Below are 12,709 nucleotides of genomic sequence, written 5' to 3'. Positions count from 1 at the left end.
AATGACTGATAGTTTGAGGGGCTAAATTATATTTTTTCCTTTTTTTTTTTTAGTAAAAGGCCAATTTAAGAGTTGATGAGCACGGTGAAATTAGTCCAATAGCTTGATATTGAAATGAGAGATGAGTATGCATCATTTCTCCTCAAACAAATATGAAATCATGTGCCAATAACAAAAGTATTGCCTTGATAAAAAAAAAAAAAAGAAAAAAAAAAGGAAAAGAAAAAAAATAGAAAAAGAGAGATTAGTGTCATTCAACATGTTTAAATTTTTAAAAAAATTAATGTTTGAATTCCTAAATTAGCATAATGAAAATAAATGATTATTAAAAAAAAAAAAAAAAAATGTGAGAGATGATGGTTGAGACTCATTGGAGTAGTAGGTTAAAAGGAAATTTTCACCCTACTTATATCCATTTGGAAAATGTATGAAGATTCTCTCTCCCCAAGGACCCCAACTGAACCGCTAAAGGTTTCTGGACCATATGTGATAATAATAATGTGTGTGGTGGTCTTTGAGTTCTTCCACCGATAGATTTTTACACTTCCTCAGTTCTATGTAACCTCGTCCAGCTTTGAACACGTAAAAACACACGCTCACAGAGATGAACATGGCGGTTCTGAATGGCTTATATCAGCCATGGCCACCGACAGCTTCGCCCCGTCTCTATTATTTTAATAATCAAAATCATTATTGTAATAGTAATTGTAAATTACATTCTTTATCTCATTCTTATCACTTCTCTATTCTCTCTTCTCTCTATGCTCCGACCAAACCAATCCGCACAGCTTCAGGGCTCTCTCAAATGCCAACCCACTTCTCAAAATCAGGTACTTTCTCTTCTCATGCGTATACTTTGGCAGTTCTTTATGATTATATTTTTGTTTGGTTTATTAACTCTGGTTGGTTGCCGAGAAAAGTATGGGAAAACAGAGGAGAGACACTGAAAATCTGAATCATATATGTTTTCTGTTTTGATAGAAAAAAGTGAAATACCTATTTGATTCAGCAAAATATGTTCTGGGTTCAGCTCGTAAACTGATTTGAAATTCAGAATTTGGGTTGCTCCGCGTTTCATTCATTTTCTTTTTTAAAGCGGCAAAAGTGTTAACCATCTGATTGATTGCTGACAGAATGGTGAAAAAGAATTGGAAAAAGGAACCTAATTTTCTTATGTAATTTATCATTTTTTGGGTTTATATAGGTTAGTAATTGAAAGAAGTTGAAATTTATCAAGAATAATTTGAATCTACAGAAAAGGACGCCTGTAACAAGGCTAGAGATCTTTTCCTCCCTCTTAATTGTGAGTTTCTTCTCTTTTTGGATGCTTGATAAATTCAAAATCAGCAAAAACAAGTCCTGCCTTCCATCTGTTGGCCATGTTGTCATGACGAGTTGGATTGGTTTCTAATATTTGGTAGACAATTATTTGGATTTTTCATGACAAATCTTGCACATTAGAGATCATGTTAATACAGAAAAATCTTGTGTTTTATCAATTTACGATAGTCAAATTGCAATACTGAAGTTGTTTTAGCTTTGGCTGGATAAATTACAACTCAGAATGGATTTAGACAATGAGAGATGTTATCAAATTAGATTTCCTTTTTGTCAATGTTATCTGAAGGGTTAGTTCCTGAAACACTGTTTTTTCCATGTCTTGTGGATTCTTTCTACAGGCAGTGGGTGTTCATGGATGCAAGACAATTCCTGGTGTCACAACACTGCTTCCAGCAATGATTGCAGGCAGGGCCCATTGTATTCAGTGTTTCCCACAAAACGTGCAGAAGTTTCCTCTGTGCAGGACCTTTTCGAATTCATATGCTCAGGTCCTTTGATAAACAAGTTAGGTCTGACCCCTGAAAAAGTCACCGAGTCCATTGACAAGTGGTTAGAATATGGATCGTACCTGTGTCGATTGTTTCAGCTCAATGAATTGGACCTTACAGTTCCTCAGAAAGCAAGGTTATTTCACTACTATATACCGGTGTTTTTATGGTGTGAAGATCAGATTTATCAGCACAGATCCATGTTCAAAGATGGAGAAGATATACCTCCTTTAGTGGTATATATTTTGCCAACAATTGTTTCTTTTCTTCTTACTATAGTTTAGCTGCTTTATTGGGTCTATCAATTGCGTTTTTGTAGAAGGGCCCAAGGTAATAATGTGTAGCAGTATGGCATGGCCACTTCTATATCATTGTTGCTCCCTTCATGAGGGGGCATGTTGTCTATGATGCAGATCGGTTTTAGTGCACCACAAGGTTGTGGGAAGACTACACTTGTCTTTGCTCTTGACTATCTTTTCCGAGTTGCTGGCAGGTAGGTTTTGGTGTTTCAAATTTAGTGTTTGAAGCAGTTGACTTTTCAAGTTGTACAAAAGAGAGAAAAATAAGATCGGTAACCCACATTTCCACATCTCAGGAAGACCGCCACAATATCCATTGATGACTTTTATTTGACAGCTGAGGATCAGGTAAGACATCTAAAGAGTTTTCTGCGCTTGCTTCTTCTTCTTATTTGTTGTCTACTTCTGATGCAATACCATATTGATGGTAGGCTAAACTGAGGGAAGAACATCCTGGAAATGCACTATTAGAGGTAGCAATCGACATACTTTGGTATTAGCTATTGATGTTAACAGAGTACATAGCTTTTTGTGACTCATCAAGAAACTGAAAATTCTTTTTGTTGATATATATATATATATATATATATATATATATATATTTTTCATCCTTTCCCTTCCTTTTTGTTCCTTTGCAGTTTCGTGGAAATGCTGGCAGCCATGATCTACCATTCTCCGTCGAAACACTAACGGCTCTTAACAGTTTGACTAAAGAAGGTGAGTCTCCTTGACATACCTTCCTTTGTGATTGATGCTTGTGCACTTGCTAATTTATTTTCATTTGAAGTATCCAGGTCTAAAGATGAAGCTACCTCGATATGATAAAGTAGGCATACAATACTATCAACATTGTCTTTTCTCAATCAACTTTAAGGTTTAAAGTTACTGATTTTGACTTGTTTCCACGTCCAGTCTGCATATAATGGGAGGGGTGACAGAGCTGATCCTTCAACATGGCCAGAGGTTGAAGGGCCACTTACGGTAAGAGGGTACAGTCTTCAGCTGGGTAGGTTCTGGTAAGATGGAATTTAGACTGGTACACAACCAAGATAACTTAGCCCATCCCTTATGTCAAATTAGAAGTTTGTACAAATTCAAAATCGCTCAAAAATTATTTTGAAGGTTTTAAAAAGATAATGATAGGATGTGGATAGACATAATTCTGATGAGATAAGGTAGTTTCAGTTGGCGTTTTTGCTCAGCTTTCATAGGAAATTCTGGAAGTGTTTGTGTTACTTGCCATTTATGTGTTTATGGTGGTCATTTAGGCTGTTCTGTTCGAAGGTTGGATGCTTGGTTTTAAACCCCTTTCCATGGAAGTTGTCAAAGCAGTTGATCCACAGGTTAGATGTGTGCTCTCATTATGTTATTCTAACTGGAGTTATTATCGCTCATATATATGGTTGATTTTACAGCTAGAGACGGTTAATAAAAATCTTGAAGCATATTATGATGCATGGGACAAGTTCATAAAGGCATGGATAGTCATCAAGATTAAAGACCCCAGTTGTGTCTACCAGTGGCGTTTGCAGGTTGGATATAATTTTGACCTCCTTTGATCAATAAGTTATATTTGTATTTTAATACTTATCTATTGTAACAAAACTATGTATGTGGGAATTTGCAGGCAGAGATTGCCATGAGAGAGGCAGGAAATCCTGGGATGTCAGATGAGGAGGTATGCCAATTGATGAACACATGCATTCTTATAATTTTAAATTTGACAACTATACTTGCCGGCAAGAGTGTTGATAAGTGGACCGTATATTGCTTTTAGTGTTGGAGTATGTGCTAGATTTCGAGCTAACCACAAGTATTAATTAATTGGGAAAAATGCACTTTACTCCCCTGAAGTTTGACCTCTTTTTCAATTTGAACACCCGTGTTTAAAAATTTGCAATGTACCTTCCTAAAGTTTCAAAATTTTTTAATTCAAACGCTATTCAAACCCTCCGTCACTCATTGCTGTTTAAGAAGACGAAAAATCCACACGTGAGACGCACGTGCGTTTTTTAGTCTTATTCTACCAAAATTGCCCCTAAAAAAAAAAGAACAAAAAAAAAAAAGGGAAAAACTGGGGGTGGCCGTAGCCAACCCCTTGGGCCATTTGGGGGTGGCAGGCAACCCCCTTTAGCCATGGCCACCCCCATCCGGCCGTGGGCCACCCCTAAACCGGCCATTTGGGGGTGGCCGAGCCACCCCATCCGGCCGTGGGGGTGGCTCGATACGGCCAGATGGGGGTGGCCAGGCCACCCCCAGTTTTTCCTTTTTTTTTTTTTAAGGGGAAAAACTTCACTGAAGACCCCCGAACTTTTACCCGTTTTGAAATACTCCCTATAAACTTCAAAATCTCTTAATTTTGGTCTCATGAACTTTTAATTGCTCTCAATTTGGACCATTTCGTCAATTTTAACCGTTAAAAATACAAAAAAAGACTAAAATATCCATGATTTTTGTTTTTTTTTTTTTTAAATAAAAAAACGTTTTGAAAGTTAAAATTTTATACAAAAGTCAGGGGTATAAATGTCATGTAACGTTTAAAATCTAACGGAGGGGTCCAAATTAAGAGCAATTGAAAGCTCAGGGGACTAAATTGAGAGATTTTGAAGTTTAGGGAGGAGGTTTATCAAATCGGGTAGAAGTTCAGGGGTCTTCAGTGAAGTTTCTTTTTTTTTTAATTTTTTAATTTTTCTAATTTTTTAGGGGCAATTTTGGTAGAATAAGACTAAAAAACGCACGTGCGTTTCATGTGTGGATTTTCTGTCTTCTTAGATGGCAATTAGTGACGAAGGGTTTGAAATTTTTTGAAACTTTAGGAGGGTACATTGCAAATTTTTAAAATTGGGGCTCAAATTGAAAAAGAGGTCAAATTTCAGGGGGGTAAAGTGCATTTTATCCTAATTAATTTATAATCCTTTTTGTTGCTGTCAAGTGAGACTCATTGGGGTTAGTTTGAAATCTAGTGATCAAATACTTTATCGGAGTATGATTGGGAGCCTACTCTATCTTACAAAAAGTAGACCGAACATTGCTTTTAGTGTCGGAGTATGTGTTAGATTTCGAGCTAACCCCAAGTAGTAATTAATTGGGGAAAATTCACTTTATCCCTCTGAAGTTTGAGATGTTTTTCAATTTGAACCCTAATGTTTAAAAATTTGCAATGTACTCTCTAATGTTTCAAAAATTTACAATTAACACACTTCGTTACTAATTGCCGTCTAAGTAGACAGAAATGACATCACATGCATCTCACGGTGATTTTTATGTTGCGTCTTTTAATTTTACACCCAACCTAGCTAGTGAAATGATGTAATTGCCCTTCATTAAAACCCAACGCTTGTTTTGATTTTTTTTTCGTCAACCCCTTTTGAACCCCTCTTGGGTGTCGTGTGGGCGTTGGAGTGAAAAAAGAATGGAGCAAATGCCTGTCACCTGCTCCTATGCCAAAAATTTCTGTGTACTTAGACGGTAATTAGTAACGGAAGGTACATTGCAAATTTTTAAATATTAGGGTTCAAATTGAAAAACACCTCAATCTGCATGGGGTAAAATGAATTTTCCCCTAATTAATTTCTAATCTTTTTGCTGCTGTCAAGTGCAATTCCTTGGGGTTAGTTTGAAATCTACCACATACTCCAACACCGGAAGCAATATCCGGTTGACTTTCTGAAAGATAGACCGATAAAGTGTATGATCAACGCTCTTACTGGCATGATCAGCACAAAGTTTCACGCCTGCACTGATCAACACTTGTTCTAATATCTGAAATGGAGTTTCTTGGTGGGGATTTTGTAGGTGAAAGATTTTGTGTCACGGTACCTGCCAGCATACAAGGCTTACCTTCCCACCCTTTACTCTGAAGGACCAAGTGGTTCAAATCCAAAGCATCTCCTTGTCATAGAAATTGATGAAGGCAGGAATCCCATCCTGGCTTGTTAAGAAGATTTTAGTGAAGCCCAATTTTTATTTTTTTGAATATGTAATTTGCTTGGGTGTTTGGTATTGGCAGATTCCATTAGTGGAGAAAAGTCATGTAAATCTGATTTGTGGCAGATTTTTCAAATGAAATTAAACTTTCTTCATTGGCATCTTTCTGGTTTTTACATGGTACAACAACAATGCAGGCTCTTGCAATACCAGCGCTTTTACAACTGAGAGTTTAATAGAATTGCATTCGATTACCATACAAGAAAAAGATACTCGGTAGCAATAACGATAAATTATAACTACAAGTATCCTTATATTATTTACTCAACTGATTCCCACATCTTAGGAGCAACAACAACAGATACTCTCCAAGCAGCACTCGCAAGCCTCAGCACAGCAAAAGCAGCAACACAACGTGAACAAACTGCAACAGAACATACAACTCCAACATTATATGCTAAGAAATGGAACCAACAAGAAGAAGCAGAGAAGGAAGTGGAGATTAAAGATGTACAAACCAAGCATAGAGGCATCCTTTCTCGTCACGGCGTTTTTGGACATGATCATAGTATGACATCTCTTGTTGTCCTGGAGCACCTTCCATTCTTCCTTCTTCTCCTTATGATCTATATGAGTGTCTGCTAGGAGTAAGATGAGAAACACATGAAAAGAACCTTTTCCACTAAATTTATAAGCAGGAGACCGAAGGATTAGCATGAAGGGCTTAATTCTGTCGCTCTCTATCTCTCTCTTATCCATTATTATAGTGGTTAGTGGGAAGGTTTGGCACCCCTTCGTCATTAAAGGAGTGGTGGAGCCAAACCCTTTTATTGTAGTGAAGTCCCTCTTGGTTTTGGTCCCACTCTCCCTGTTCGTATGGACAAATCCAGCTATGAGAAAGATGCATGTAGACCAAGCACATGCGATTCTTAATGATCCATCAAAGTGGAAATATGCTACTATCAATAATCGACAGTTGGACACATTTTAGACTTCTTAGAATTCTGATTGGTCCCTCTCTCCCTGTTCCTATGGACAAATCCAGCTATGAGAAAGATGCATGCAAACCAGCACATGCGATTCTTAATGATCCATCAAAGTGGAAATATGCGACTATCGATAATCGACAGTTGGACACATTTAGACTTCTTAGAATTCTGAGATAACATCCATGTTGGGACGATTGATGCATTGGGAGTCTTTTAGTGAGCTCATAATATAGCATGTTGAGACACCATACAATTCAAAAACTTATGGTTTAGGCCCAACAATGCTATATTAACCATTCACACATAGCATATATTTTCAATGTGGGACTCTATCATTTTACACTCACATATATAGAAGCATTTTATCAATCTTATGGGCCCTCTCCAAAATTACTTGTGGGCTATGTGAGTTTTGCCCACGCTATACACCTTTGTCCCTACTTCATGGACTGTCATTATGCCTTGTGCCATGAACCTTTTTGCTCCTTCTCTATGGACCCCTATTCATGCTCGCAGCTTGTACCTTTGTTCCAACTTCATGAACCATTATCAAGCTCATGCCATGAACATTTTCCCCTCACTCAAAGGATGCTCGTCCATATTCACACACCTTGCACCTTTTTGTTTGATACAACCATGGAATTTTTTGTTCTTGCTTGTGCCACTTCACCATACCGCACACCACTATCGTCTCTAATACCACTTGTTGTGCAACAACAATCACAATTACGGTAAATAAGGCAAGAACAAACACACACAAAGATAACATTAAGATTTAAGTGGTTCATCCACTAGTGTAGGCGATCACGAAGAAATATAGTGGAGAGAACTACTAAGAACCTAAAGCCCCAATATACCAAAATATCACCATCACACAGTAGAGATTATTCCCCAAAAGGGAATACAAAAGACAGAAATACAGACTCTTCTTTTGCTCAGACAAGATGGTGGCTGGTCTCTTTATTTTTCTCTCTTCTACAGTAGCACCCTTTCTTTCTCTCTTTTGTTTTGGCTCCTTCAAAACCAAGAAGAAAACAATATGGTTCTCTTTGTCTTCTCTCCTTTATTTTCCCTATTGTTTCTAACTCTCTGAAACCACGAAGAAAATACAAGAGGTAGAGTTGCACATACCTTCAAGAAGAGAAAATCTCTTCTTATATATATGTATATATATGTCCAAGTCGGTTTCTCTCTCAATACAAGACAAATAAGGAATCCAAAACCTAATAGTAAAAGGAAAAACAAGTAGAGCCCACCGACTTGGATGGGTCAAGGCACCCATACGTCAACAGTCTCCACCTTGACTTAAATCCCATCAAGTCCCAACAAAACAAATCTCCTCCAAATGCCTCCGCTCAAACCCCTAAGCACTATCACAATCCACAAGTGACACTCAAGTCCAAGCACCTATTGAACTTGAACATAGGACCTGGTTTAGACAGAACACCACGCTTTTCTACCAGTCCTCTTGGCCACACAACTTTCTTTGTTGACTCTTCCTTTTGTAAACCCATAGGCACCCTCTAGCCTTATTTCCCTTGAGTAATTATGTCGATTCCCAAGCTTTAGCTTTCTGTAGTGCCTCCACCTCTTTCGGCATACCATTATGAATAGCCGATGAGTCTTACCTACCAAATGTCAGAGCAAAAGAAACCATGTCCTCAAATCCATACCTCTGGGTAATTTTCAATCAAGTTTATCTCTGCCTCTTGCTAAAGAATAAGGCTCTTCTCAATGCTTTGAGTCTCTTGAAAATTCTTCATCATCACATTCATCCGTGAGTGAACATTGATCATCAAACTCCACCTCTATGACCTATTTTCCTTTCTGGTTGTCAATTAGTCGATGCTTCATCCTCACCATTTCTAAGCATATAGGCTTCATCAAACACCACGTCTTTGCTAACATTCTTCTTTTTCATTTTTTATTTTTTTTTTATTTTTTTTTAGATTGGATCACATAGCCTATAGCCATTAATACCAGATTCCTAACCAAGAGAAATACACTTTCTTGACTTTGAATATAATTTTGACCACTCTCTACTTTGCATGTGAACGTATGTTGGACAATCAAATATTCTCAACATAGAATAATCAATCAGTTTACTTGACCATACTTCTTCTAAAACATTGAGCTCAATCCCTGCAACTGGAGATCAGTTTGGTGACGAAACATACATAATTAGTTGCCTTAGCCTAGAACTCTTTTTTGCAATCATGCATTCAACCACATACATTTTCTCTTTTTCAATAGCGTTCTGTTCATCCTTTCGGCAACTCCATTTTTTATGGAGTCCCTCTAATCGTGAAGTGACAAGTAATGCCTTATGTTCTGCAGAATTCCAAAAATGTAGTGTCTTTGTAATCTAACCCATTGTCGGATCTCTAATACTTCACTTTTCTTCCAGTATGATTTTTTCACATGTGCCTTCCATTGCTTGAATATAGTGAAAACCTTTTGCCTGTGTCTCATAAAATAAACCCAAACGTTTCTTGAAAATCATCAATAAAACTAACAAATAATATGCATGTCTGTTTGAAGATACCGCCACTTCCAAATATTTGAGTGAACATAGTTGAGAACACTTTTACTTCTATGGGATGTCACCTTAAAGCTGACTCTTCATTGCTTCCCATACACAGTACTTGTAGAGACTTCACACATTATAACAAATTCATTTTTTGAAGCTCAAACGTACCACGCTCACCCAAATGACCAAGCGGCATATACTACAAAACCGTATTATGATTATCTGGTTCTGCGGAGGTGGACACTACAACTTCACCTATTACTGTGTTCCTGAGTTAGTTATACAAATTGTCAATTTTCTTACCCTTCATTATCACCATAGCATCTTAATTTATTTTCCTAACTCCATCTTTGGCTGAATAACAATAGCCCAAAGAATCCAATGTCCTAATGAGATCAATTTTTTCTTAAGATCTGGAATATATTTGACAATGAGTATCTTGACAGTCCCACCAAACATACTGACTTTTATGGTCCCTAGTCCAATGGCATTACACCTAGCATCATTGCCCATTAGCATTTACCCGCATTACATGATTTAAATGTGTCGAATCACTGCCTATTCAGACACATGATATGAACAAGTAGAATCCAATATCCAAGAGTCTATGAGAGAATCTATACCTTAGGAAACTGAAAGAGCATCTGCGCTAACCTCATTGTCGTTGAACTTGCCATTGGATACACTGATTGAATATGCAACCTTTATGATTCTTCTTATCTTCTAGGTCTTATTTCATCAGCTTGCAAGAATTTTTGTAGTGCCTTTTCTTGTGACAATAATAGCACTCAACATCTTTTGTATCTGAACGAGATTCTTCACCTTGTGCCATTCGTAATGTAGATTGATACTGCTTACCTTTGCCATTCTTTCACTTCAACTTATCTCTTCCACGCTGCTGCTAAACCATGCCACAAGCCCATCAACCTGATCATTGACAGGTTTCCTCTGCGTCCCATGTGACGAGAGATTCAGTCACCTTTTCAAACACTAGTCTTTTTTCCATATAGTAATGTCATAAGCAGGTGATCATAAGAAGGGGGAAACAATGCCAATTGAAGTATTGCTTTATTTTCTCCTCCAATCTTCACTCCAATATTCAACAATTGTGTATTCAACATGTTGAACTTGTTGAGGTGCTCCAACAAATCTATATTTTCCTCCATCTATAAACCATATAGCTTCTTCTTCACGTACAACTTATTCGTCAAATTCTTCGCTATATACAAATACATAGTCAACAAGCCAAATGGCACATTCCATTTCAAAACACGTAATCTAATGAGAATCCTATTTGTTGATACAAAAAATAAATCAATGGCCTCATGCTGCCTTTCAAAGAAGAACTTTGCCTATAAAAGAAGAGAAATGACGTCAGAAGGCAGATGGTCCCAAGACGGAAGGCACTCCAACACCCAAATTAGTAAGTCCCTTAAGAAATCAGTATATAAAGAATATGGCTTTTTTGAGCATACCTCTTGGCTTGATAGGATGCTTGGGTAAGGCAAGTACTGCTAATTTCGTGTTTGATTGAACCCTTTGATGGTGTTGAGATTTCCTTTAAGGGTATCTTCCAAATAGGTCTTTAATTGATCCTTACTCTTAGTAGAATATTCTTCTTATAGGTGGTTCCCTTTGGTTGGCAATCTTTCTTTTTTCAAGGAAGTGATTTGCTACATCGTAATTATAGGGATTTGTTACCTTAGATGGGTTACCTTGTTCATGAATTGCGTCTCACGCCGGATACTTGCTGGAGAGTTTGGGCTATCGGGCTTTTGGGTGGCCCTAAAGTCATGCTTGAGATGCTTGGACAATTGGCCGGCAAAGCTTTGGGGTTGCATTTGGGCCAGTTGGTTATGTTGGGGATTATCCCCAGAATCCTAGTGATTTTATATCCATGATGACATTTAATGTTTGTATGTTTATTCACAGATTAAATTATTTTGAGCATATGACATATAAAATGTCTTTTACATGCCTATTACCAATAGTTTATCATGCATGTGAAAGGTCTTGGGATAACAATGAATATGGCTATGGGTGTGAGTAACATGGTTAATATAGGGTTTTAGTCCATAATCCTTGTATCCTTAAAGATAGAAAGTTCGTAGTCGGTAAATGGAAGTGTGGTAATTCCATTTTGAGTAAGAAGGTTACACATTGAATCTTGGAGATCTACCTTGATCAAGCAAATTAGTGTCTTCGGATTGATGTGTAGGTTCTGAGACCCTAAGGCACTAAACAGACTAAGGAGTTGTCGTTTCATAAAGATACTGTCTATTAGGAAAAGACAATACTCTTTAAAAGAATGCTTTAGATTTTGATTCTAAATTCTAAGGGAATTTTGGACTTAGATGTTTCATGTAGGTTGATTTGATATATCAAAAAGTGAGACCTATTATCAATTGAAATAACCTCAATACATTGGATGATCACATGAAACATTGTGGGAAACCTCTTTCCAAAAGGGAATCCAAATCCTTTGTTAGTAGGCAAAGAGATGAGAACTTTTCTCCTAATATAGATTTTATGGATATTATTCTCAAGACTCTGGTCAGAGCATTTTCGTTAGCATACCAAAATATATACATGTGATTTTCACAGTGTGAGAATAACATAAAGTCAATGACTCATGGATAAAGAGGTAGATAATTAATTGGCAGTATCCTTAACCTTAATTCTACTTCAGAATATTTAATGGAAGAATCATAAGTCAACATTAAGCAAGTCAAATGGATTAATTGATTAATCAAAAATATTTATTGGAGCATAGTGACAGTTATTTAGTGGAATTAATTGTGATTAAAATATTATTGCATAACAAATGTCAGGGAGACATGATTACAGAAATATTTAAGCTAATAATTATTTTTTCCCTTAAGGCCCCTCACCAAGATGATGTAATTTAACCATAAGGCTTTCTTATTTATTGGGTTAAATGTTTTATTTATTTAAAACATGGGCTAGAGAGATATTGTGCAATTGGGCTCGGGATAATACTTAGAAGTACAATAGGCACAAGGGAACGCATAAGGCCAGGGAAAATTTCCTGGCCCTATTAGTTGACCACGAGGAGAAGGGTCTAGGGTAAAACCCAAGATCAATCCCCAAGGATGGGAACAAATGGCTCCTAGG

The 12,709-nt window shown here is 37.1% G+C and overlaps 2 protein-coding genes across 2 annotated transcripts; one reads left to right on the top strand and one right to left on the bottom strand.

Moving 5' to 3' along the window:
* Positions 1–439: 439 nt before the first annotated feature.
* Positions 440–6,210, top strand: LOC132187417 (D-glycerate 3-kinase, chloroplastic). The gene is made up of 12 exons (XM_059601719.1): positions 440–830; positions 1,680–2,065; positions 2,243–2,322; positions 2,425–2,476; positions 2,560–2,601; positions 2,767–2,845; positions 2,923–2,954; positions 3,041–3,109; positions 3,397–3,471; positions 3,544–3,660; positions 3,756–3,806; positions 5,924–6,210. The coding sequence occupies exons 1-12, from the start codon at positions 605–607 to the stop codon at positions 6,065–6,067; spliced, it is 1,353 nt and encodes a 450-aa protein (XP_059457702.1). The 5' UTR covers positions 440–604; the 3' UTR covers positions 6,068–6,210.
* On the bottom strand, positions 6,163–6,814 carry LOC132187965 (uncharacterized). The gene is made up of 2 exons (XM_059602387.1): positions 6,574–6,814; positions 6,163–6,479 (listed from the first exon to the last, which is right to left on the bottom strand). The coding sequence occupies exons 1-2, from the start codon at positions 6,812–6,814 to the stop codon at positions 6,376–6,378; spliced, it is 345 nt and encodes a 114-aa protein (XP_059458370.1). The 3' UTR covers positions 6,163–6,375.
* Between the last annotated feature and the right edge of the window lie 5,895 nt (positions 6,815–12,709).

Source organism: Corylus avellana, chromosome ca7, assembly GCF_901000735.1.
Source record: "Corylus avellana chromosome ca7, CavTom2PMs-1.0".
Classification (NCBI taxonomy): Eukaryota; Viridiplantae; Streptophyta; class Magnoliopsida; order Fagales; family Betulaceae; genus Corylus; species Corylus avellana.
This window is presented reverse-complemented; position numbering and strand designations above follow the sequence as displayed.

What these genes read in the sequence shown, in the direction of transcription:
- LOC132187417 (XM_059601719.1), top strand. Translation starts at nt 605, where the DNA reads ATGAACATGGCGGTTCTGAATGGCTTATATCAGCCATGGCCACCGACA. An exon ending in TCTACCAGTGGCGTTTGCAG is followed by an intron (nt 3,661 to 3,755) that starts GTTGGATATAAT and finishes GGGAATTTGCAG; the next exon opens with GCAGAGATTGCCATGAGAGA. An exon ending in CTGGGATGTCAGATGAGGAG is followed by an intron (nt 3,807 to 5,923) that starts GTATGCCAATTG and finishes GGGATTTTGTAG; the next exon opens with GTGAAAGATTTTGTGTCACG.
- LOC132187965 (XM_059602387.1), bottom strand. Translation starts at nt 6,814, where the DNA reads ATGGATAAGAGAGAGATAGAGAGCGACAGAATTAAGCCCTTCATGCTA. An exon ending in AAAGGATGCCTCTATGCTTG is followed by an intron (nt 6,480 to 6,573) that starts GTTTGTACATCT and finishes GTTCTGTTGCAG; the next exon opens with TTTGTTCACGTTGTGTTGCT.